Below are 27,594 nucleotides of genomic sequence, written 5' to 3'. Positions count from 1 at the left end.
CTTTTCCTTCTGGTATGTCTTTGCATAAATTGTTCCTCTTTCTGCAAGATTAACTGATACCATCTGCGAGTATTCTATCCCCACTCTCAGCTTGCATTTAAATCTGCATGTTTCTTTTCTCTGCCTCTTTTCAAAGGTGCTAGAGTACAAGAGCTACCCTTAGCTAATGGCCAAACACTCAGTCTGAGCTCCCTTTCTTTTAACCCCTTGCTTCCAACTCTGCATCTAAAGGCAAAAACAATCCTCTGACTCACGGCCCTCCCCCTGCCTGTGATAGGCTGCTTGGAATAGCAACAGCCTGTGTCACCGAAAAGGGCAAAGCCTTCGGAAATAGAAACAAAGTTGGTCACAAATCACATTAGCTTTGCCCGAAGTTTTTCCCCACACTCTTCTTTAGCATGCTATTATGGGGAAAGTGACCACTCCTGGGAGCGGGGGTGGCCGGGGCTGTTCGGTGGCAGGGGAGCGGCTGTAACTTCTACGTGACCATGGTACCTGTTGAAAACACGGAGGGCCCCAATCTGCTGAACCAGAAGGGGACAGCCCTGGAGACGGAGGGCAGCTACCGAGCCAGCGGCAGCCGGCATCCTCCCTGGGCGAGAGGTAAAGTGAGCCTGCGGTGCTCCGGTGACCGCAGAGAAGCAAGCTGTTCTCATCTCCCGAGTGTACTGTCTCCTGAATCTGCGTGTGTGTGTGTGTGTGTGTGTGTGTGTGTGTGTGTGTGTGCGCGCGCGCGCGCGTGCGCGCGTGTGGGCGCCCTGGATGCGTGGAGAGAAGGGGACAGGGTCTGGTGGGACGTGGGATAGCTCTGAGCTGTAATGTTGTGAAGATCGAAGTCTTGGTGGAACCTTATGTGCCAAGAAAATACAGGTTACACATTCACCACCGGTATGATGGGTCCCCTTAATCGTGTTTACATAATACAATGTATGAATCTTTTTCATATTGGAACGGTCCACTGGCAAAGATAGTCTCATTTGTAAACACACACAGGCACACGCATGCCCACACTTTTTCATTTGTTGTCACAAATGGACACCGTGTAACCAGTTGACATTATAACCACTGTTTTGAAAATCAGTATTTTAAACAGGCTTCATAAAATTATTAGTTATGTAATCAATGAGAACACAAACTTCCTTTTTAAATTCCCAGCACGTTTGTGATGAATTTGAGCGTTATTCAGAGCCTGAAACGCTTGCTTTGCTGGGTTCTGCCTTCTTTTGAAACTGGCCTTGCAAACTGGGGTTTGTTTGCTGTGTTGTCCTTCTGAAGGTGAAATTTGGAAAAGTTTTAATTCATTTAAGCCATCTTTGATAAATCAGAGGCTGGTCTTCACTTCCACATTTACAATTCCCACAAATACATTGTACACTTTTTGCTGCCTCTTCCTGTTCATTTAGTTTGTGCTGAAAGGAATCGAAAGTAATTGTAATATGAAATGACAACAAACACAGATAATCTTCTCTTTCCTACTACTTTCCTCAGCTCTGTATTCTTAATCAGATATTACATTCCCAAGCAGCATATAGAAATTTCATGCAAAATCCAATACATTAAACGATACAAAAGACATCTGCCTTTCTCCTGGGAATGATCCTAATACTGACGTTTGCCTTGTGGGTTTGTCTGATCCTGAGGAAGTGAACCTGTGACCTCTAACATCGAGGCATGAAGCTGCCCTCTTCAGGCGTGGAGAACCCTCCATCTTCCATGTCCTGATCTCAGTCTTCTCTTGCTTTCACACTTCTCGTCAAGAATGAGGCTGGGCATAGTGGCTCATGCCTGTAATCCCAGCACTTTGGGAGGCCGAGGTGGGCAGATCACCTAAGGCCAGGAGTTCGAGACAAGCCTGGCCAACAGAGTGGAAACCCTATCTCTACTAAAAATACAGAAAAATAAAAAAATTAGCTGGGCATAGTGGCACATGCCTGTAATCTCGGGAGGCTGAGGTATAAGAATCGCTTGGAAGTTACAGTGAGCTGAGATCACGACACTGCACTCCAGCCTGGGTGACAGAGCGAAACTCTGTCTAAAATAATAATAAAAGAATATCTGAGGTCATCTTTCAATATGGCCTGCCGTCTCTTATGCAGAGGTACCCTTTTCCCTAAGTGTCTGCTACTCATTGGCCCACAAGTTCCCTCAGAGCAAGGAAACATATTTGGAGATAAAAGGAAAGAGTTGCAAAGTTCTTTTCTCCAAATTCCTGGAAACATGAGCTGCAGTATAGACTGCAGAGCAAGCTGAGGTGGTGATGTTAACAAAAGGACTCACTAAATAGAGTCAGTGATAATGTCACAAAGAAGATGAAAAGAAACTGCCTAGGAAGTCCTTTTGTAGTAACCATTAAAAATGGACTGTTTATTTTGATACGGCTTTGAAGGTACAATGTGCTCTTAATAGCTTATATTGTACAAATTCACAATTATCCAGAAGAAAGATAATGTGTATTTACATTTGCAATAGTTGGTTACATGCATAAAATTCAACTTAAAGTGCAGCTGTTTTCGTTGTTGTAAAGAAATAATAAATGAATAAGTACCATAAATTATCTTTCAAACTTAATTTTAAATTAACTTTCATTATGTAGAAGAGAAAGCCTAAATGTTTCCTTAAAATGTCGGATGAATACAACTTCGATTTGTGCTATATATTATATGCATTTAGATGAATGCAAACCTTTTATTTCCTACTTTTGTAAATTTTCTTAACTTGTCTTAAATGTCTTTTGGCACCCGAAAGCAATTATACACACATATGTATACGTGAATGCATAGTGCAGACTTGCTGTATGGTTTTCATAAGTTACTCAAGGTCTCCATTCATTAATACTGGGATGGTATCTTCATCTATTTTATGAAGGTGTTGAGATTTAATGAGATCATACTTGTCAAATACTCCTTTTGGCTTCTTTGTATTTTCAACTTCTATAGTTGCTTTCATCTAAGAAATTCAGAGTATTTAAATTATGCTCAACAATGATCATAATATGTCTGCATTTGAAGGTACCAAGCTTTTCTATCTTCCTAGATGGAAAAATCAAAGCACAAAGAGGAATGAGTTATATAATTCAGGACAAGATAATTAAATCATGTGAGATACTGAAAAACAAAGCAAAACCAACCCCCTAAGGTCTGCAGTTGAACTCCCTTGATGCTACTGTGCACAGTGAAAAATTTTGGCAGGTCTTTCTTGACTAACCCTCTTTAACTGAAAAGAATGCTTTATTCCAGTGACTAGAAGCTAATGAACTTAATTCATTTTCAATAAGCTATGACTCAAAGTGGTTACATTTTTTGTAAATTTTTTCAGCTTTCATGGACATGTTCCAATTCATCTTAGTATAGGGCAGGATTAAGCTCAGTTTGAAATTCTTGTGCCTAGAGTTGACAATAGATATAAGTGAAGTGAGATACTAGATGGATGGAGCAACTCACACAAGGGAAACCTGAGGTCAGAAGATGTGTGATTGGCCCAAGGTCACACAGAGGATGGTGCAGAACTGACCCTGGTGGCCTCTGGCCCAGGAGATTCAATACTGACTTCTTCAGCTCCCAGGTTTCCTTTATGTCATGATTCAAACAACTGGCTGTGGAGAGAGTCCTCTTAAGTTTCCCTTCACCCCCATCTGCCCAAAGGTTCAGAAACCGAGAACAATATTTACCATATGAGTACAGGGTGTCAGCACTGCAGAACTCTCTGGCAGTGGGACCCAGAACATGGAGAACGGGACTCATGAACCCAGCTGAAAGGACTGTCCTTCATCCCCTCTGAAGATGCCCCAGTCTGAAATTTAAGAAATACACACTACTGCTCAGCAGATGAGTATTCTAAGGCAGTTGTTCTGAAACACTTTTAAAGCTGTGAATTCCTTTTTCCTAAATGGAAGCTGGGCAGGTGGTGAGTATGTGAGATGTAACTCTAACTATGTTCCTGCTGAGTGCTGGTCTCCTGAGTTTAGCTTAAACTGGGCCCCCTGGAATTTCATCCAGCCAGGCTTTCTCAGGCTCCGTCAGTCAGCTCTAGGGGAAGTCAACTTGTAAAAGAGATGGAGACTTGGAAACAAACTCATCCTCAGGGAAGAGAAAGTCAGGCCAACCAGCTTGAGCAGAGGTCAGAGCTTTGGTTGTGAGAAGATAGATTCTAGTAAGAGACCAGTTACCTTGGGCAGACCCAGGCATCTCAAGAGTTTCTGATGCTGGGCCATTCCCATTTTTCCACACTTTCTATATATTTAAAAAAAAATCAAGCATCAAAACCTGTGACAAAAATTATAGTGCTTTAAAAACATATGTATTTAACAAGTCAATATCTGACAACAATGGTTGTGTCTACTGTGATACGCATTTCCAAGGAAATAACAGGTTTTTTTTGTTGTTTTGTTTTTTCTGAGACGGAGTCTCGCTCTGTCACCTGGGCTGGAGTAAGGTGGCGCAATCTCAGCTCACTGCAACCTCCGCCTCCCGGTTTCAAGTGATTCTCATGCCTCAGCATCTTAAGTAGCTGGCTACTTTTTGTATTTTTAGTAGAGATGGGGTTACCATGCTGGCCAGGCTGGTCTCCAACTCCTCACCTCAGGTGATCCTCCTACCTTGGCCTCCCAAAGTGCTGGGATTACAGGTGTGCTCCACAGTGCCTGGCTGGAATGACAAGATTTTTAGACATGTTCATTTATGGAGGTCATTATGGAGGACCACTTGCTCTTCTGTGTGGTCACGAGACCAGATTTAAACATAAACATCTCCCTTTCAGAGTCAGCGTATCTCTGTGACTGTACATTTAAACTCACTTGGAAGTCACATCAAAAGTCTAGATTTGAGGCTTTTCACCACTCTGAGCATTGGGCAAATGGCTCCTCTGGGATCTCCTGGGAAGGGAAAAGGCTGTCAACATGGTGGGAGATGTTTCTCTGCAAACTCTGGGTGCTATGCGTCATACGCAGCAGTGGCCCTGCTCCTCTCTAAGGACGTGTCACCCAGAGAGAGCAGAGAAGTTGCCACAGACTCCCTCCCGGGCTCTGAAGTAGCAGCAGACACATGCTGCAGGAAGCCTGCCCTGCCAGGGCCTGGCAGACCCAGATCAAGCCATCCTGAGAGCAGCCGGCCAAGCGGTGGGGCCCACGCGAGCAGGCTGAGATTAGCTGGTGCACACCAGCATGCCTGAACCAGTTTTTACAGCCATTCTGATAGGTCGGTGCCTCTGTTCTAGTTGTTAAATAGTCTCAACATCACCTTTCTCTCTGTCAGATTACCAACAGTTGCTGAGGCAGCTGAGAGCCCAGGAATAGGCCTGATGGTAGCTGATAGGACCTGAATATTAGCCCACAGGGTATCTTCCTTGTGAATTCTCAAGAGGGTGGTCTTTAGTGGTCTAGGGCTTACACTAGTTGGTAGAGACAGAACTCAAAATATACTGAATCTACCTTGGAGCAACCGAAGGGAGCTGAGATTTGCATGTGTATACAAAAGATGAATCCGCCAATTTTAAAATGCAATTTTTAATTGCTGTAGGTATGTAGGATTTTATTATTCATTCAAGAATAGTTCGTCTTTGAATCATGGTTTCATAGGGAGCATTTTCTCTGTACTATCTAGCCTTTGGGTTAAAAAAGTTCTGAGAGTTCTAAAAGGCCCTCCACCACTATGCAACAGTTGAAACAGATACTTACTCAGTGTATGAGCAAAAACGAGTTATATAAGATTTTAAAATTGAGTAGAGTCAGAGCTCCTTCATTCAGTTTTTTTTTTTCTCATGAACAGTTTCCCCCAGAAGGATGAGTTATTGAAAAAATTAATGCAATGGAAGCCACTTAAAAGATACCAAGTTATGGTGATGAGAAAGGAAAAGTTGGAATTGGCTCCTTCCCAAGAGGCTATTTGACCAAATATCAAATGTGGATGATTTCTCATCCCTTCTTCCCTTCGAAAGTACTCAATCTCAGTTAACGTCACTGAACTTGACATCCCCAAAATAATTCCCAGCTGAAACTGAGTCAAGTATATTACCATTAGAGTAAATCATAAATTCAAATGTTTTTTCTGTATTATTTTGTTTTGTCTTTGCACACTGGTATCATTTTTCTTCCCATGTTATAGCACACTTACTTATTCATTTGCTAAATGACTATGCCTCAGTAATATACTAATCATTCTTTTTTAAAATTTAAGACAGAGTTTTGCTCTGTCACCCAGGCTGGAGTGCGGCCTTAGCTCACCGCAACCTCTGCCTCCGGGGTTCAAGCAGTTTTCATGCCTCAGCCACCCAAGAAGCTGAGATTACAACACTCACCATCGTGTTGAGATGTTTCCTAGGTTACATCTGGATTTAATGGCACTAGAAGGTGGTACTTGTGCCGCATGGATGTGATCCCTCATGCGTAGGCTTGAAATACAGAGAAAAAGGCATGATTCCAGCCTATTAAGAATCGCACAGAACTTTCCAAGCACTGTCAGTCAGCTCAGAGCTCTGATAGGTGCATGAAATACATATTTTATCCAGAAACATATAATCTTATAGAAATATACAAGTTACATAAAAAATTAGGAATTAACTAAAGTAGAATGCAAACAAGTCCTGAAATGAGTGTAACTGGAACCCAAATTCACAGATCGGAAAGTAGAAACATCTTTTTCCAATCTGTGAATATATTTTTTAGTAATAATTTCTGTAAATATATTTTTTAGTAGAGACAGGGTTTCACCATGTTACCCAGGCTGGTCTCAAACTCCTGGCTTCAAGCAATTCACCCGCCTCAGCCTCCCAAAGTGCTGGGATTATAGGCATGAGGCACCGCTGCCCACGTAATTATTCTAAACTACTTAGTAGAAATAATAATAAGACTAAAATAATTTACTACATCATTCTAGTTTTAGGATATTTCATTATTTTTGAACAATGATTTATTTCATACTGTTTTGCCAAAATTCCACGTAGAAAAATGTGATTCTTTGTTTGACTTTCAGGAATATATTTTTTAAGTAAAGCAAGTGTAATTTAATTTTAAACTGTTAAATTGTGATTGCCTTGAAAGTAGCTGTTTCTCAGACAACTCATGACTCAGGTCTGCCTGGCATCCCTGGGCTCTGGAACTGTTAGCAGTGTCCATTACTATTTTATACAAAATGTCTTGCTCCCACACACATCTCCACACTTCATGGAAGTCAGCGTTGGGAGTTATGTGTAATGCTAATTAAAAAGCCATGACAGCTCAGCTTCAGATGTGCAAAGTTTTTAAGAATAGGGGAAACGGAAGTTGTAATTAGGGTCAATTTGTGTGGTGAGATCGCATCCTCACACTAATGAAATGTTTTATTTATATTGGGAAACTAAGCTGCAGAAACCTTCATGCAAAATCACAGGAGGAATTTTTCATGCTGCAAGCCCAATTATGTAGGTACTGCCAATTTTGAAAGCAAAGGAATTCAAGAATTTATGAAAGACACAATTGTTACGCTGGAAATAAGGTATTATTTTATTTCTGTTGCTATCAGTAAAAGACTGTTTCAAAGCTTTACCTCCGTATTATGAAGATTTTACTTCTAGATTCAGATTAAAGGAGCCTTTGTCGAATGATTCTTGTGGGCCAAGTGGTTCTATTACTGTAATCCCTTCTTTACAACAACGCAATGAGGCACCCCAGTTCACAGATAAGGAAACTGAGGCTAAGAACGACAGCCAACATTTACCAATCTCTTATTACCAGGTACCAGGGACTCTTCTGTCTCATTCATTCTTATAACTCTACGGAGGAGGTAATATTATTATCTGTATCTTGTGAATGAGGACACAGAGAGACACAAACCTTAAGGGACTTGTCAAAGTCTAGCCGGTAACTAATTAGGTCTCTGATTCCACACTGTCCTTCACCTTTAAGCCCAGGTTCCTCCTGGAAAGAAGCAAAGGGACTTGTCCTGGGTAACACAGATATTAGAGGACAGCACAGTGATCTAAACCTCACTTTCCTAAATCCAGTCCAGGTTTGCTCTCTCGACCAATATTACCAGCCAGCACTGATGTTTCTACTTTCCGATCTGTGAATTTGGGTTCCAGTTACACTCATTTCAGGACTTGTTTGCATTCTATTTTAGTTAATTCCTAATTTTTTATGTAACTTGTATATTTCTATAAGATTATATGTTTCTGGATAAAATATGTATTTCATGCACCTATCAGAGCTCTGAGCTGACTGACAGTGCTTGGAAAGTTCTGTGCGATTCTTAATAGGCTGGAATCATGCCTTTTTCTCTGTATTTCAAGCCTACGCATGAGGGATCACATCCATGCGGCACAAGTACCACCTTCTAGTGCCATTAAATCCAGATGTAACCTAGGAAACATCTCAACACGATGCTGCCAGCAACCACGAAGGCTGATTGCAGTAGCCATCAGATGAAACTTGCCTGCCAGACAGTGCTGGCACATAGTACATGCTTAATTGTTGAAGGAGTCAATGAGTAAAGAAGCGATTGCTGAACTAAAGAGCATTTTACTTCTGCAAATACATATTGAGTACCTACTACATGAGAGGCACAGTGCTGGATGCTTCAGGGTTAAAAAAATGTATCTAAGACATTATTCTTTTTTTTTTTTTGAGACCGAGTTTCACTCTTGTTGTCCAGGCTAGAGTGCAGTGGCGCTATCTCGGCTCGCTGCAAACTTCTCCTCCTGGGTTCAAGTGATTCTCCTGCCTCAGCTCCCGAGTAGCTGGGATTACAGATGCCTACCACCACATCCTGCTAATTTTTGTATTTTTAGTAGAGATGGGCTTTTATCATGTTGGCCAGGCTGGTCTCAAACTCGTGACCTCAAGTAATCCACCCACCTCAGCCTCCCAAAGTGTTGGGATTACAGGCGTGAGCCACCATGCCCAGCCTATTACTCTTGTCCGTAGGTTTTACCAACTTATCAAAAAGATAAAAATCGAAATAACTGCGAGATAACCATTCAGCAAATACTGAGTGGGTAGTAGGAATCAGATATGATGCCAGGCCCTGGAGTCTGGTGATAAATGAAAGGCATCCTCACAGTGTGGATGCTTATTGCCAAATAGCGGAGAGAGATGAGGGATCAGGAATCCTTTGATGGAAGAGATGGCTTGATATTGTAGATAATACTATGATAGCAAAGGGGGAAGTTCAGCCAGTCCCTGAAGACTCCCGGAAGACAGGATGGCTAAGTTGAGCCGAGCATGTATAACTGAGGCCAGTAGTTTTACAGAGCATTCTAAGGAGGGAAAATAGCTTGAACATGTTTGGAGAAGAGAGAATGGCACATTCAGGGAGCTTCACATATTTCGGAATTCTGGGAGCACAGAGTTCAAAGCAGGAAAAGAGAATGACAAAGGAATCTGAAGCTGGCAGCAGGCACAGCTTCCTTAGCTTAAAAAGGATGTCACAAAACCTTTGTGAACTAAGTACCATGAAAGCAGGAATTCTTGGGAAGGAGACCATATTAATTTAGAGAAATCAAGAAAATTTCTTTTTTTTTTCTTTTTTTTTTTGAGATAGAGTCTCACTCTGTCACTGGGTTGGAGTGCAGTGGCATGATCTCGGCTCACTGCAACGTCTGCCTCCCAGGTTCAAGCGATTCTTCTGCCTCAGCCTCCCGAGTAGCTAGGACTATAGGCACACGCCACCATGCCTGGCTAATTTTTGTATTTTTAGTAGAGACGGGGTTTCACCATGTTGGCCAGGATGGTCTTGATCTCTTGCCCTGGTGATCCGCCCATCTCAGCCTCCCAAAGTGCTGGGATTACAGGTGTGAGCCACCACCCCCGGCCTGAGACATCAAGAAAATTTCTAAAAGTGATGGTAGTGGTGACAGAAGTAGGGAGTTTTAGAAATCCTTATTTACATGTCTCCAAATTCTGTAGCTTTATGGGGTCACCATTCTTTTAATATTAAAATAAAAATAACCACAGGTCCCATGTGGCTAAATCCACATGCCTCCTTCCTCCCCACCAGCCTCCCATCCAAACACACACAGTGCACTTCAGGAGTTTCGTGGTTCTGATCACCCTCCTGCACCAACTTCCTGCTTTTTCTGGGTCCTTGCCCTCCACTCCAGCAACTGGTCTTTTCTCTTATCCCTGCTCCAATCTATTCTTAGATGACAGCAGCCCTCTTTCCTTCATATTCTCGAATCCCATTCATATATGCTCTTTGTAGATTTTTACTAAGCACTTGAATAGGGCTGTAGTGTAATCGAATATTAGGTAGGCCCATTCTAAACATTCTCTTGTCAAATCGACCATAAGGAGTTTTTTTAGGGGGGAGTGTGTGTGTTTGGTTTTTGTTTTGCTTTGTTTTGAGACAGAGTGTTGTTCTGTCGCCCAGGCTGGGGTGCAGTGGCACAATCACAGCTCACTGCAGCCTTGACCGTTTAGGTTCAAATGATTCTCCTGCCTCAGCCACCCAAGTAGCTGGGATTACAAGTGCACGCCACCACACTCCGCTAACTTTTTGTATTTTTAATAGAGACAGGGTCTTACTATGTTGCTCAGGCTGGTCTCAGACTCCTGGGCTGCAGCAATCCTCCCACCTCAGCCTCCCAAATGTGTGTGTAATCTGTTGGGATTACAGGTGTGAGCCACTTAACCTGGCCAGGAGTTTCTTGTAAATCAGCTTGTAAAAAATCCGCAGGTTTCTTGTCATACTGAGCCCTTGGTGTCTCTCTCTCTCCCCATTTCCCACAACTTGTCAACTTGTCCTGACCTTTTCTTCTATTTTTTTTTTTTTTTTTTTTCTATTTCTGGGCTCTCTCAGCCTTTCATTCTCTCTTTCTCTTTCTCTTTCTCTGTCTCACTCTCTCTTTCATCAAAATCCCCCCTTTGTATTTGATAGAGCACTTCAGATTTTCTCCCTCCCTCTCTCTCTCTCCCATAGGCCATCTGTCCATTATCAATACGATAATGGTGAGTTTAACCCTTAATGTTCAGGGGGTCATTCAGGTATTAATTTTAGTAAATTGCTCTTCCTAAAAGGACCTTCATCCACAGGCTTCGCAATATAATTTATATTCTTCCCATTTCATTTCCCTAATTAAATAATTTATAAAGCACTATTGGTGTTTCTCAACCATTATTGAGTGCAGGAACTCCTTTTAAAATATAAAAACAACTTCAAATCCTCCCAAAAGAGTCTTTGCAGTTTTATATTTATCAATTAGGAAATATAGAGTGACAGAAAGTTGCTATGTACTCACTAGCACATTGAATTTTTTTAAAAACAACTTTCCATCCCATTTATATACTTTTGAAATTGTGAAGTACAGATAAGTCTTTTACTATTTTTTCAAGATTAAATAATGTTTAGTGGACTGGGAATCCTTTCGGAGATGTCAGTTTTCAAATGTCCATGGCTCACCAAGGCTCACACACATTGAGTATCCCCTTCCTGGAGATGTCAGGGGACTCTAGGAAAGACAGCTGTGGGTTTATTCTCCAGGTTCCCTCCCTCTTTGCCATCTGTCATAGAAAATCTCCACAAAAATACAGACAGAAGTGCAAAATCACCACACCATTGAAAGCCCGAATATTTGTCAATGAGTTAGGATTTAACAGTAAATAAAATGGGGAGCCTAATGTATAAGATTGGGGCATAAAATGTTGGATTCCCATAGACTGCCAATGTTCCTCCTCATTTGACAGTGATGGAACTTTCACCAGGCAAGGAAGGGAAAGAGCTCCTCAGACCCTCAGAGCTGCTTTCTCTGAGGGTCAGAATTTCTTGCCCTAACACCTGATTGATTCTTCCGTCCCATCCCCCCATCCTGTCATTATCACTTCCCTTTCTCTCTCTCTCTTTTATTTATTTATTATTATTATTTTTTGTTTGAGACAGCTTGCTTTGTTGCCCCAGTGGAAGGACAGAGGTACAATCATAGCTTACCACAACCTTGAACTTCTGGCCACAAGCAATCCTCCTGCCTTGCCTCCCAAAGCACTGGGATTATAGGTGGGAGCCACTGTGCCTGGTCATTTCTCTTTCTGTATCTCTTCAGGGACTCCCATTTCCATGATTTCAACAACTCTGGGCTGGATAGGCAAGACAGTGACTCATGGCATTTTGAAATATGAAACTAGTGTTAAGAAGGGATAAAGTCTGTCAGAGCCACTGCAACAATACACTCCAGAAGTTTGTTTTGCACCCACTGTTTTTGACAAGTAAAGAACTGCAGGCTGCTTTAAATAATCCAGGAATGATCTCCCTCATTCATAATCAGGGGATCAAAAGGTGGAAGCAAAATAAATAAATAAAAAGTTCCTTTCTCGGTTCAGTGGAACCACACCAGAAAAATAACATACAGACATCAGAAAGTTGGCTAGCAGCTGTACACATCAATTGCACCTCCAGTGCAAAAGACCTAAGCTACCAGTTTTCTAACTGAAACCAGGTGGCTAGAATAAGGTGTGTCAGACACTGAATATACAACAGCCATTCCAACTCCCCTCTGATTTTCTACTTTTCCTACATGGAAACTAACTAAAAGATCAGATACACACTTGTCAGTCTCTCTCACAGCCAAGTGTGACCAGTCATCCACTGGTTCTGGTCAATGAGACATTAAGTAAGTCTTCCAGGGTGCTTCTTGAAAGTTTTCTTCCTGATAAAAGGAGAGAGGCACAGGAGGATAAACCCTTGTCCCAAGCCTCCTTCTATTGTCTCCCGCCTATGGATGTGGTTGTGAAGGAACATAACTCCTGAAGCTGCGGCAGCCACCTTACACATATGGTGACAAACCAGGGGACAACAGACAACCCTTTGAGGAAAAGGAAACAGAAGGTTGGGTACAGTGTGAGTTCTTGGAGATATCAAACCCAACTTGGTCTTTCTTAAACAATAAATGCCACTATGATGTAAGCTTCTGTTTTTCAGGGCTTGGGGTTCTTGCAGTCTGTATTAGCCTGTTCTTACATTGCTATAAAGAAATACCTGAGGCCTGACGTGGTGGCTCACACCTGTAAGCCCAGCACTTTGGGAGGCTGAGGTGGGAGGATCACTTGAGCTCCAGAGTTCGAGACCAGCCTGGGCAACATGACAAAACCCCATCTCTATCAAAAATACAAAAATTGGCCGGGTGTGATGGCGTACTCCTGTAGTCCCAGCTACTTGGGAGGCTGAGGTGGGAGGATCACTTGAGCCTGGGAGGTGTGGAGGTTGCAGTGAGCTGAGATGGTGCCACCGCACTCCAGCCTGGGTGAGAGAGTGAGATCCTGTCTCAAAAACAAAAACAAAAACAAAACAACAACAACAAAAAAACCTGAAACTGGGTAATTTATTTTTTTAAAAGAGGCCTTACTGGCTTACTGTTCTGCAGGTTATTCAGGAAGCATAGTGGTATCTGCTTCTGGGGAGGCCTTGAGAAGCCTCCAATCATGGCAGAAGGCAAACGGGGAGCAGGTACATCACACGGTGAAAACAGGAGTGACAGAGAGAGTGTGGGTTGGGGGGAGAGAGGCCACACACTTTTAAACCACCAGATCTTATCTGAATTCAGAGTCAGAGCTCACTTATCACCAAGCAGATGGCCCAAGCCATTCATAAGGGCCCCCATGACCGAAACACTTCCCACCAGGCCCCACCTCCAACATCCAGGATGAGAATTCAACATGAGATTTAGTGGGAATACACATTAAAACAATATCACAGTCTTGGAATGGGACATCAATTGTGATAAAAACAAAAAAAACAAAAAAAAGCTATGTCACAGTCTAAAATATCATAACTGATTTGAGGGCTAGGTGAAAAGAATGCAGCAAATCTAGTTATTGCCAAGTACGTTTCAAATACAGAGGAAAAGGGTGCATTCTAATATTTCTATTTATAGGAAACATAAATAAATTATGGAAAGCATCTGATTTCTGTTCTCAATATAATTTTTTAAAATAGACTCTGTGGCAAAAGATGTAAACCACGTCTTATGATAAGAATAAACTGAGGTGAAGATAGAGCTTGCTGAGAACTGAGATGCAAATAGATCCATGATGTGTAGAGTGGAAGGGAATGAAACTGCAACAGCTGAATCATCATCTGAAATCTGTGATGTGGAGGATGAATATGAGATGCTCTTCTGGATGCAGATAAAAAGGATGAGAAGACAAAGATGAAAGAGGAAATGAATATATTAAACTAACATATAAATAATTATGCCTAAACAAATAGAACAAAAATACTTGAGGAAATCTTTTCTGAATGGAAAAAGAACTCAACAAGTAGCAGAAAAATTTAGAAGAAAATGCACCAGACTTATCCTGGTGAAAGTTTTGAATTGAAGAAGGGAAGAAAGGAGGCCGGGTGCAGTAGCTCATGCCTGTAATCCCAGCACTTTATGAGGCCGAGGTGGGTGGATCACCTGAGGTCAGGAGTTCGAGACCAGCCTGGTCAACATGGTGAAACCCTGTCTCTACTGAAAGTATGAAAATTAGCCAGGCGTGGTGATCCCAGCTACTCAGAAGGCTGAGGTAGGAGAATCGCTTGAACCCAGGGGCAGAGGTTGCAGTCAGCTGACATCATGCCACTGTACTCCAGCCTGGGTGAAAGAGCAAGAATCTGTCAAGAAAAAGAAAAGAAAAGAAGAAAGGATAAAAGGAAGAGCAGAAAGAAGCCAGGTGCGGTGGCTCACGTCTGTAATCCCAGCACTTTGAGAGACCGAGGCGGGTGGATCACTTGAGGCCAGGTGTTCAAGACCATCCTTGCCAACGTGGTGAAGCCCCGTCTCTACGAAAAACACAAAAATAGGGGGCATGGTGGCCCACACCTGTAATCCCAGCTATTCGGGTGGCTGAGACAGGAAAATCGCTTGAACCTGGGAGGCAGAGGTTGCAGTGAGCCGAGATCACACCTCTACACTCTAGCCTGGGCGCCAGAGAGAGACTCCGTCTAAAAAAAAAAAAAAAAAAGGAAAAAGCAGAAAGAAAAAGTATGAAAGTCATACACATACACATAATCAGGCAGAAAAAGTGAACCACAAGTCAAAGCACAGGGGAGTACTAACATGCAAATTTAAACACTGCCTCCTCTTAATACATCCTCAGCCAATAGGAGTGGAAGAATATTAGTTTCAGGAAAGGATGTCTGTGAAATTGCCACTAAATCAAATCCGTGGTTGGAAAAGAAAGATAGCAACATTTCTATATTTTTTTCCATAGAAAATTCAAATAATAATAGATGTTGAGAGAGGCCAAAGTTCCCGTTGGTCCGAGTTTCACTGTGTGCTGAGGAGAGGATCAGGGTGTAGGGGAGGGGTGGGAGATAGTAGCTAGATAAGCCTTGTACCCAGTATTTGTCACTACAGGGGTGGCCACGCAGGGCCCAAGGCCAAGGAGCAGCATGTTGGACATTTGGTGGGCTGGAAACACAACACCAGAACTTACCCTGGGACGTGCCCTCTAGGAGGTTATAGGAGGTGAGCCTTCTTCTAAGCTCCTGCATCTCCTTCTAGGGGCATCCTGTAACCTCTACTGAGCACTGGCCCCCATGATACAGACATTCCTGCTCCCAACATGCTCCCAGTCTAAGGCAGGATACAAACCTAATGAAATGTAATCCAGGGTGCTATAAGACCTTGGACGTAAAGGCAAGAGAGAGAAGAGAGATTAAAGCTAACCTGGCCAGGTGCAGTGGCTCACGCCTGTAATCCCAACACTTTGGGATGCTGAGGCAGGCAGGCAGATCACAAGGTCAGGAGATTGAGAACATCCAGGCCAACGTGGTGAAATCCCATCTCTATTAAAAATACAAAAATTACCCAGGTGTGGTGGCACACGCCTATAGTCCCAGCTACTCCAGAGGCTGAGGCAGGAGAATCGCTTGAACCTGGGAGGCGGAGGTTGCAGTGAGCTGAGATCATGCCACTGCACTCCGGCCTGGTGACAGAGCCAGACTCCGTCTAAAAACAAAAAAAAAAAAAACAAAAGCAAAAGAAAGCTAACCCAAGAGGGTAAGCCTAAGGAGGAGGGGATATTTGAGCTGGCCCTTTAAAAATGAATCAGGGGAGGCCCAGGCAAGAGAATCAGTTGAACCTGGGAGGCAGAGGTTGCAGTGAGCAGAGATCACGCCACTGCACTCCAGCCTGGGTGACAGAGTGAGACTCTTTCTCAAAAAAAAAAAAAAGATTGAATCGGGTTTCCTTGGGCCGTGAAGGAAGGCGAAGGACCCTGTGGTGAGGGGAATAGCGTGAGTCTCAGCACAAACCTGGGAAAGAGCACAGAAGATTCTGGAAACAGCTAGTGGTGCAGATGGGCTGGAGAGTTGGTACCTGGAGAATGTTGTGGAACCTGCAGACCTGGTCCACTGAAACAGAGCTGCTAAACACTCTGTCTGAACAACTAGAGAACAATTCCATGCATAGGGCTGAAGTTTAATAAAATATAAACATAGTTGTGACAATAAAACACTTTATGGTTCCTGAAATGGTGCTATATCAGCTAGCTAAACATAGTGCTAAAACCTTCATAGAAATGCTAACGGATTGCTGTTCAATTGCTAAATATTTACGTGAAGATAAAGTTCTAGATGCTAACCATTATATAACACTACAGATTAACCACAGTCTATTGATACAACTGTGGGGAGTAGAGGTGTAAGGATCAGTATTCTAGAGTGTTGTTTTCATTCATTCATTCACTGGGCAAACACTGAGTATTTACTTTGTGCCAGAAGGCTAGGGGTGAAAGGACAGGTCTCAGCAAGGCAGGGTTCTTGCCTTCAAGGAACTTCCAGTCTAATAGTGAAGACAAACAGGTCAATCAAAGAGTGCCTTAAAATGAGATGGACTCTGAACACATTCTGTGCACAGTGGGTGCACATGGGCTGGGGGCAAACTAACGCTGAGGACTGAGGAGTGGGCTTCAGAGGTGAGGTGGTAGTAGAGATGACTATTGAAAGATGAGTTGGGATCAAAGGCATTCAGGGAGAAAGAGCAGAGGAAGGGCAAGCCATAGACGCAAGGCCATTTTTGGACAACTGCAAGTTTTTCTTGAACAAAATATGAAGTGGGGGTGGGGGAGTCTTTTAAATCTGTGAAGTATTCACAGTTGGTCAAGCTACATAATTACCTGGCTGCCTGCCAAAAAAAGAAAAAGAAAAGAAAAGAAAACACCTGTGTGTGCATGCTTTTCAGCTGGCTGTAGGATTTAGTCAGCTGGCAAGTGTTTATTGCATGCCCATTATGTTCATATGCAAAAAAAGGCATATGGGGAAGAAAGAGAAGAAGAAAGCAGGCAGAAACTCAAATATTGTGAAAAATGGATTATTTTGTGTTGAGTGCCAGCTACAGTTGTGGTTTCATCTGACTCACTGTGACCAGCAGACAATGCAGCTATTGTGGTGGTGGCTGGCGCTGCAGTCTCGTGGCGCCCTTGGTGCTCTTGCGCTGCAGGTCTCAGCACCTGTTTGCATAAAGCTGCTTGATTGAATCATAGCTTTGATAGGAATGGTTTTACTTTATCAGCTTAATAAAGAATTGTCATTGCATCAAAAGGCAAACTGGAGATCTTCCTCCTACTGCTGCTGCTGTACTTCTAGCAAAGCAAAGTGGAGACGGAAAGGTGTGATGCCGTTCCTCACTCATCAAGGGTCACAGCTAACACTCCTATCACAGCAGACAGAGTGACAAGAGAAAAGCATAACAAATATAGTTAATCAAAGTTTGATGTGACATGGGAGGCTTTCAAAATGAAGATCTAAAGACTCAGGGAAAAAATGTCTGATTTTATGCTTAAGTTTGATGAAGAAAGGATGGGCGTATAGAAATGTGATTGAATAAAAGGGTATGAATTAATAGTAATAAACTGAAAGAGAAACCCAGCAAGGCCTGTCCAGATTATTTTGGGCCTCACTGTGTGGCATTTCTTCCTCCTGGGCAGAGGGCAGGACTCCCATGAAATAAGGTTTTCAAGGGAAAAAGGAGAGAGTGACCTTTCTAGGTTTTACGATTTGCTTTGGGGCAGAGTGGTTCTGGTTTCTGTGACCCACCTTGGGGAAAGGAATTCTGCTTTCCATGACTTGCTTCAGGGGAAAATGGGTGAGGGTCAGAAAGACCTTGTTTCTGGCTGAAATCTTACAGCCAGCTGAAAAACATGCACACACAGGTTTTTTTGTTTGTTTGTTTTTGTTCTTTTTGTTGTTTGCTTGTTTTGGCAGGCATCCAGAGGCCTTTCCTATGTTCCTATGTCTAGTTCAAAGTACTCAGCACACTGATGTGCCATACTTTGGGGTATCTTGTTCCGATCCCCAACAGTAGGAAGAAGACAGGATAGGCATAACCAAACCACCTGTGGGTACCACGTACAAGTCCCCAGGTAGTTTCCACTTCTGTGATGTCCACAAAAAGCCAAGAATTCCCTATGGCACTCTTTGGGAAACCTGGGATGTAAAGGAAGGGCCCCTGTGAAGCAAAGCCATGAGCAAAATGGCTGGGAATGCTCTACTTCATCATTATTAAAGGCAGACTGGCCTCAGGGCTGGGTATTTTTTGGAAAAGCGTTAATTATGAATCCTCATCTTACTCTGTCCTTCAGCACTGGCAACTTCTCAGTCCATGTGGCTACCCAAACTCTCACCTCTGTGTGTAGACAAACACAAATGCCACCTTCCTGCCAGTGCTTCAACCTACATTCTGATCGCTTGCTTCCTGTTCACTGCCAGATTTCTTAGAAAAAGGTATCTCTACTTTCCAGCATCCATAGGATAGCATCTTGCTCTTCTTGTCATCGCTAATCAACACACAGGAAAAACTCACTCTTTATGCCTCTCTTCACTGTTATTCCATGATAAAATAGCACCAGGAAAACTTCCTATGATGGAAGTCTTGAGGTATCAAAGCCACAATCTCAGAAGCACTAAGGACTAGCCTTATATGGTGAATTAGAATTCAAAATCCTGAATGGGCAGGCTGGATCAAACAGCAGTCCTAAGTATCAGTAGGAGGGGAACGGGGAAAGCTAGTTTGGGGCAGTATCCCTTAAAGCATACAGTAAGGAAGGTATTAAAATTCAGACGACTGAGACCATAGCTAAATTCTGTAGCGTATAACTCCATGTTGGTAAGCCCTCCATGTGGGACTAGGGTTCTAGAATGATCTTGTGCAAGGTTTTAACCTCTTAAAGGCAAATTGCCCAGAGATAGGAAGGTAGAATAGAAAGATGGATAGCAAGAAAGAGATAGATGTTATCATATGGAAAATTGAAAAAGGTTTTTATGATTCATATAAAAATAATTCTTTAATGTCGCTGCAGAATTATACTCCATGGGTTTCAAGGGGAACGCTGACAAACTGGGATGGCTTCCAGACCCTTTGCACATGTTCCCATTTGTCAGTGTGCTATGAGTCCTGGCCCGAGAAACCAGGCAAATGATCTAAGTCCAGAAAGCAGCAGCAGAGGTTGGTTCCCTCTTCCATCAGGAGCTCTTTTCTCCAGACAGAGAAGCTAGCACTTAGCAAACCACTTCAGGCTCTCTAAGGTAGGATAATGGAGCACAAAAGGAAGGGACTCTTGCATCTCAAGGCATCTTTCTCATTGTGGGGACACAGTATTTTCCATCTAATGAAAGAGGAAAATAAGAAAGGAAGAGGAGAAGTACAGGGTGGCAAGGACAATCTTCTGCTATTAAAGCAGTTAGAGCACTGATTTCCCTGTGTCCTTAACTCCACAGCCCCAGGTGCCCACTGTCACACTACATGCCCTTCCCAGGTCCCTCACTCAGTCTGGCCTCCCAGGTGGTCCATTCTCCAAATTCACTTATTTCTCCAATCAGAATATCAGAGACCAATCATCAATTGCCAAAAGACACACACTAATCAACACAGCAAACATAGATAAAATGAACAATGACAAATGGAGATAAGAATAATACAATATTCTTATCCGAATGTGGAGATTTGACCTAATTCTCCTTGTGGTAGAGGCATTCATTGTTGAGGATTTTAAGATCACATGGGAAAAAGAATATGGGAACTGTGGACATGAATGAACCTGTAAGAGAGTACTTTAAAGTCATTTTGCATGCCAAAAAAGTAACATAAAATTAATAAATAATAGGTAATAAAGGTATCATCAGAATGTTACGTTTTTTGGCCCCATTATACTTGGAACACAACAAAAAGTCATAACTGTGACCGACAAGGCCCTACTTGAAGTGCCCCCTCTGTACTTGTCCAACTTCACTTTAAGCCCTTTCCGTCCTACCTCTCCAGGCTCCTGATGTGCCCCACGTGTTATATGCTGGCCATCTGACAGTTCCTACAACATAATGAGAACTTTCCTGTCCTAAGGCCTTGGAAATTGCTTTCTCCTGGGCCTTAAACACTCTTTCCTCTGCTACTTTTTTGTTTTGTTTTGTTTCTATTTTGACAAGTTGCAAACATGTAACAAACATCTGTGTTCCTACCACCAAAAATTAATATATATATATATATATATCAGTGAAACAGAACAAATGTGGTATCAGACCCACAATCTCAGAAGCACTAAGGACTAGCCTTATACAGTGAATTAGAATTCAAAACCTCAAATGGGCAGGCTGAGGATCAAACACTAGTCCTAAGTATCGTAGTAAGGGAAGTGGAAAAGCTAGTTTGGGGCAGTATCCCTTAAAGCATGTAATAGGGAAAATATTAAAATTCAGACAACTGAGACCATAGCTAAATTCTGTAGCATATAACTCCATGTTGGTATATATGCTATATATATATAGCAGTGAAAGAGAACAAATACATATGTGTGTGTATGTGTGTATATATATATATATATTTCTCCCTGTACCGAGGTAAATGCCTGCCATGTAACAGTGCCAAATATTTTGATTTCTGATTAGCTAGATAAATTGCTGATTTAACTTCAATTTACTAGGTTTTGTTCAAAATGCTCATAAATTTGCTTTGTTTCTTGTGGATTATCACACCTTTATTTGCTCCTCCATCTAAATATTCAGTGCTTTTATTCCCCTTATTTTTGGGGCTGCCAATTCCCATTTCCTACCAGGATCCTGCAGATGGAAAAATACCTTGAGTATTTGTGATAGAGTTTTAGATCACCTCACCTTTATTTGACCTGTTTATTTCACTAGAGCTGAATACAATTTTTTTTATTATACTTTAAGTTCTAGGGTACATGTGCACAACGTGCACGTTTGTTACATATGTATACATGTGCCCTGTTGGCGTGCTGCACCCACCAACTTGTCATCTACATTAGGCGTATCTCCCAATGCTATCCCTCTCCCCTCCCCACTCCCCACAATAGGCCCCGGTATGTGATGTTCCCCCTCCTGCGTCCAAGTGATCTCATCGTTCAATTCCCACCTATGAGTGAGAACATGCTGTGTTTGGTTTTCTGTTCTCCCCCAATGCCAAAAGGCAGCCTTAGCTCAGCCTATGAAAACTGTGTGCCGAAGCACATTTCTAACATTTGAGTTACACCTCAGTTCTGATTCTTCTCCATCTCTTTTGCTGGCACTACTCTTCTAAATATTGGCGTTGCCTAGGTCCCAGTCTTGATCCTGCTTCTCCTTTCCCCCTATTTTATCTTCCTAAGTGATCTCACCCATTCCTGTGGCTTTAAATACCATGTGCCGCTGGTTTCCAAATACATATGTCCAGGCTTGACCTATCTTTAAGCTCCAAATCTGTATACCCAATCCTCTACTTAACATTTTTATCTGAATGTCTTATAGGTAAAATAAATAAACCATTTTACTAAGTCCAAAATGAAATTTTTGATTTTTGCCCCTCCTCTTATCACCACTCACAACCAGTTCTATTCCTAATCTTCCCTATGTCAGTACTATGTGCTACACAGTATATAGCACAATGCCCTCTACATCTCTCAATTGGTGTTGGCCCCATATAGTACTGTATTGAGTAGGTGGAATATTGTAAATCACCCACCCAGCTGCTCAAGCCACAGAACCATCCTGGGTTCTGACCCACTTCTTACCCTCCATCTCCAATTCTTGAACAAGTGTAATGGTTTTTTTATTTTTTTTTATTTTATTTTTTTTGTGAGATGGAGTCTTGCTCTGTTGTCCAGGCTGGAGTGCAGTGGCACGATCTCAGCTCACTGCAGCCTCTGCCTCCTGGGATGAAGTGATTTTCCTGCCTCAGCCTCCCGAGTAGCTGGGACTACAGGCATGCACCATCATGCCCAGCTAATTTTTGTACTTTTAGTAGAGACGGGGTTTTGCCATGTTGGCTGGTCTGGTCTCGAACACCTGACCTCAGGTGATCCACCCACCTTGGCCTCCCAAAGTGCTGGGATTACAGGCGTGAGCCACCACACCCGGCCTTGAACAAGTGTAGTGGTTTTTAGCTCCAAAATAAGTCTTGGAATCTGCCTACTTATCTCCAGTTCCACTCTTAACACCCGAGTCTAAGCTACCATTACCTCTTGTCCAAACCAAGGCAACAAACTCCTCCCTGCTGCCAGTCTTGCCAGTCTTGCCTTTTGAAGAACTAATCTCTACATTGCAGCGAAGGTGGTCTTTATAAACAAGAAACCGATAGCATCAATGCCCTCTACACTTCTCAATGGGTGTTGGACCCATTATACTTGAAACACAATGAAAAGTCATCACTGTGACCGACAAGGCCCTACTTGAAGTGCTGCCTCTGTAATTATCCAAATTCATTTTAAGCCCTTTCCGTCCTACCTTTCCAGGCTCACGATGTGGCCCACATGTTATGTGCTGGCCATCTGACAGTTCCTACAACATAATGAGAACTTTCCTGTCCTAAGGCCTTGGAAATTACTTTCTCCTGGGCCTGAAATACTCTTCCCTCTGCTACTTTTTTGTTTTGTTTTGTTTCTATTTTGACAAGTTGCAAACATGTAACAAACATCTGTGTTCCTACCACCAAAAATCAATAGTTACTAACTTTTTGACATTTTTCCTTGGATTTGAACATTAACAAAAAAACAATATAAAGGTAAAGTCTCCTTGTTCCGCCTGTGTTCCATCCCCCTTTCTCCTTACTCAGAATGAGTAAGGGATATTGTTGGTTCCTTACACTACATACATTTCTTCCTTCCTTCTGTTTAGCAAAACCTTGACTTTGTTAAGGCATTCACACACTGCCCACTCCCACCTCCACCCTCTGCCCCAATACCCTCCTGTGTTCAGCAGAGGCCATTGCAGCACGATTGTGGCCCAGGAGATAAGAGGGCAAGTTTCCTGGAGGCTGTGTTTCATTTTGACCCAGGCTATCCAGCAGGGAGCCTGTAGCACTTTTAGAGGCTCCTATTCTGTCTCTCCTGCCCTCAAAGATTTGCCTTTAGAGAACGGGGATGGGACGAGAAGAGTCAGGCTCTTTGAATTTCTGATCCACTGCCAAGGCATGAACCAAATGATATTCTTGTTTGTTCGGTCTGAATTCACCATGTGTCAACCTCTTATCTCAACATCACTGTCTGGTCTAAACCAAAAACATCAACATCATAAATAGAAGGCAACTGGACTTCCTACATGTCTCCATGCCTCTCCTCCCAAAAAAGAAAGAAGAATGATTTCTCCTTCTATATCAAATCATTTTTTGGTTAGTGCATTATTTTATCACAATTGTGTGCGTGTTTAAACTCAGTGCTGTGAAAGACTTCTACAAGGTTAAATCTCCTCCCCAATACAAAATGTTTAAAATCTCAACCGAGAACTGACCTCCCTGTCTCTCCTCTCTGCTTGTAGGTTGCGGCATGTTTACCTTCCTGTCATCTGTCACTGCCGCTGTCAGTGGCCTCCTGGTGGGTTATGAACTTGGAATCATCTCTGGGGCTCTTCTTCAGATCAAAACCTTATTAACCCTGAGCTGCCATGAGCAGGAAATGGTTGTGAGCTCCCTCCTCATTGGAGCCCTCCTCGCCTCACTCACCGGAGGGGTCCTGATAGACAGGTATGGAAGAAGGACCGCAATCATCTTGTCATCCTGCCTGCTTGGACTCGGAAGCTTAGTCTTGATCCTCAGTTTATCCTACACGGTTCTTATAGTGGGACGCATTGCCATAGGGGTCTCCATCTCCCTCTCCTCCATTGCCACTTGTGTTTACATCGCAGAGATTGCTCCTCAACACAGAAGAGGCCTTCTTGTGTCACTGAATGAGCTGATGATTGTCATCGGCATTCTTTCTGCTTATATTTCAAATTACGCATTTGCCAATGTTTTCCATGGCTGGAAGTACATGTTTGGTCTTGTGATTCCCTTGGGAATTTTGCAAGCAATTGCAATGTATTTTCTTCCTCCAAGCCCTCGGTTTCTGGTGATGAAAGGACAAGAGGGAGCTGCTAGCAAGGTTCTTGGAAGGTTAAGAGCACTCTCAGATACAACTGAGGAACTCACTGTGATCAAATCATCCTTGAAAGATGAATATCAGTATAGTTTTTGGGATCTGTTTCGTTCAAAAGACAACATGCGGACCCGAATAATGATAGGACTAACACTGGTATTTTTTGTACAAATCACTGGCCAGCCAAACATATTGTTCTATGCATCAACTGTTTTGAAATCAGTTGGATTTCAAAGCAATGAGGCAGCAAGCCTCGCCTCCACTGGGGTTGGAGTCGTCAAAGTCATTAGCACCATCCCCGCCACTCTTCTTGTAGACCATGTCGGCAGCAAAACATTCCTCTGCATTGGCTCCTCTGTGATGGCAGCTTCGTTGGTGACCATGGGCATCGTAAATCTCAACATCCACATGAACTTCACCAATATCTGCAGAAGCCACAATTCTATCAACCAGTCCTTGGATGAGTCTGTGATTTATGGACCAGGAAACCTATCAGCTAGCAACAATACTCTCAGAGACCACTTTAAAGGAATTGCTTCCCATAGCAGAAGCTCGCTCATGCCCCTGAGAAATGATGTGGATAAGAGAGGGGAGACGACCTCAGCATCCTTGCTAAATGCTGTATTAAGCCACACTGAATACCAGATAGTCACAGACCCTGGGGACGTCCCAGCTTTTTTGAAATGGCTGTCCTTAGCCAGCTTGCTTGTTTATGTTGCTGCTTTTTCAATTGGTCTAGGACCAAGTAAGTACTTTATTCTTTATTCCTTCCCTCTCTCCCCCTGTGAATATTAATATATTGCTTTTGACCAGTCAGAGCATCCTACTGCTATAGCACCTCATGCATATAAGTGCTAGAAGGAAGGCAAGGATAACATTGGTCATCTGATGTTCCTTCTAATGCAGACGGTATGCTTGGCTTATATCTGCTTCTGAAAAGTACAGGGCTAGTATTCAACTGAAAGATAAGTTTCCCATTATCTGTCACATGAGGATACTTTAATTCCCATTAATTGAGGATGAACCAGACCTGGAAAGTTATTTATTGCCCAAGGGAATTACATTGCTTTATGAAAGCAAAATTTGCTTTCATAAAATGGTGTAACGTTTTCCTCCATATCATCTCTGAGTTTCTTCCTATATAGAAGAAAAAAATCAAGTGTTTAGATTTTCTTAAAGACACAATAGTGGGTGCATTCCAGTGATAGTAAAGAAGGAGGACATTACAAATTGAGAAGGAGGATGCATTATTACTATTATTATTATTTTTTTGAGTACATCTTATTCACTAGAGTAGCCTCCCGTGGCACTTTACTCTTGTCCATTAAACAGAAGCATGAAAGTCTAGTTGCTATCATTCAACATAATACAAACAATTTACAAGGACATAGCTACGAAGTTGTTTTATTTTATGTAACTAGTCTGCTCTAATGACAAAGTATAATCACCTCTCTTGAGCAAACTCTTTTACAGATGGATTTACTAGAATAGGCTGTTTGTTGCAGTTATCTTGTCTATTAGTCTTACATCTAAAGCCTGAATGTCTCTGTAGGGAGGCTGTGAAGGGTCTTTTGTATACCTCACTAGAAAAAAAAGGAGGACTTAAAAGTTTAAAGGTAGCCTCTATCACCCCACCTCCTACGCCATTCCTCTCTCTCTTTCTCTTTATTCCTCTCCTTCCTTTCTCTTTCTTTCTAAGTCCCTCCCTCTCTATCACAAAGTTGGTTTTGAAACTTGTTGACAAGGTTCAAGGAGGCAAACAAATTGGCTCAAATAATGGGAAGCATTGGAGGCTTAGGCCAATAAGAAGACATAGGCTGTGCTGAAGAAGGAATTTCATGGGGAGATGTAGGGCTCTGGTTCCAGGTACTGGACAGGGTTTCTGGAAAGAAGGCCATGTAAGAGGCTTGCTCTAGTCATCCACTGCTAACTCATTAACTATTCATTCAAGCAATATGTATTGAGTGACAAATTTTTTTCATAACCAAGAACTATGCTAAATATTGGGGAAAGGGTAATGAAAAAGACAGACACTGTCCCTATCTTCAGGGAGATTGTAGGTGAATGGACTGAGCTATACTCTCTGTCTCTGCCTCTTTCTGGTCATCAACCAGCAGGTTTGGCCTGCTTAATCTCAATTAATAACTAGACTTGCACATGGCTGATATGGCCTCTCCTGCTCTAACTCTACCTCCTCATTTTTCAGCTTCTAATCCCACTTCTAAGTGCACTCATTTTCTAGATATTGATTTATTCAAATTCCAAAGAGAGAAAGAAGGGTTGGGTGAAATCTGATTGACGCTACTCTTTGCTGTGCCAAGTCAGAGATGGAAGTTCAGGCCCAAAGGGCTGTGGCAAGATTGGATCATGGTCCAAGACATGGAAGACCAAGACATGGCCCTTCCTCTGCACTGTGAGTAGATATATTTTCCCCATAAGACTGCTTGGGCAGATAGAGTAAACATTACAATACCACCAGCATCTGATGCCTCAGACTTTCTCCTGAACCTTAAATCTGCTTTTTAAGAGTTAACAATGATAATTACCATTAATGAACAGTTTCCTGGAAACAGATTTCTACCATTATTTTGGGATTCAATTATCTTTAGTGTGTATCTATGAGATACTTATATGGCTACTATGAGACTTTAAGCTAATGAAATTTGAGCTAACATCTTATTTACATTTTTATTACTTTATTTTATTTTTATTACATTTTTATTTTATCTATTTACATTTTTATTTTAAGAAACTCTTCAAAGCAGAAGGACAAGATATAGGTGCAGTCTTGTACCAGGGTGCAACTTAGATTTGGGTATGAAACTTCTCTGTGTTAACAAGTACAATAAGCTTTGCTCATTTGATAAACTTCAGGTGGTAGTTATTGTTCCATTGGTTTCTTCTGCAAGCATCTCTTGTTCTTCTTGTATATTCATCAGAAAACTAAAAATATTTCCTTTTTACATCAATTTTCTTGGTCCAATTTTTTGAAATGTCAAGATTAGCTAAGAGTCTAAGAAAAAACCACAAAAAAAGAAAGGGATACCCTCTTCTTTCTAATTCAGAAAACCTCTCGGGTTGAAAGAGTATATGTCATGGCACGTATCATAATATGAGAGACATTGATCTTAGGCCTCCTGAACCAACCTACTCATGGTTAGAGTCCTTTCAATCTCATGCTACCCATCTCTCTTTAGTTTTGGGGTAATTTTGAAAAATGCAGCAACTCTTCCAGTCTCTAACATATCATTTGATACCTTATTGTATTAGAGCAAGAGTTCTCCTTTTCAGAAAGCCAAATTTTATTTTAAAAAAAA

General features: G+C 42.2%; 1 protein-coding gene across 1 annotated transcript in view; it reads left to right on the top strand.

The window, feature by feature from the left end:
* Positions 1-300: 300 nt before the first annotated feature.
* Positions 301-27,594, top strand: part of SLC2A12 (solute carrier family 2 member 12) — a 62,650-nt gene continuing 35,356 nt past the window's right edge. The window contains exons 1-2 of the mRNA XM_023230702.1: positions 301-603; positions 23,682-25,022. Of these exons, the coding sequence (XP_023086470.1) occupies positions 489-603; positions 23,682-25,022 (1,456 nt within the window). The 5' untranslated portion in view covers positions 301-488. The remainder of the gene's footprint in view (positions 604-23,681; positions 25,023-27,594) is intronic.

The sequence above is a fragment of the Piliocolobus tephrosceles genome, chromosome 5, assembly GCF_002776525.5.
Source record: "Piliocolobus tephrosceles isolate RC106 chromosome 5, ASM277652v3, whole genome shotgun sequence".
NCBI classification, from domain to species: Eukaryota; Metazoa; Chordata; class Mammalia; order Primates; family Cercopithecidae; genus Piliocolobus; species Piliocolobus tephrosceles.
This window is presented reverse-complemented; position numbering and strand designations above follow the sequence as displayed.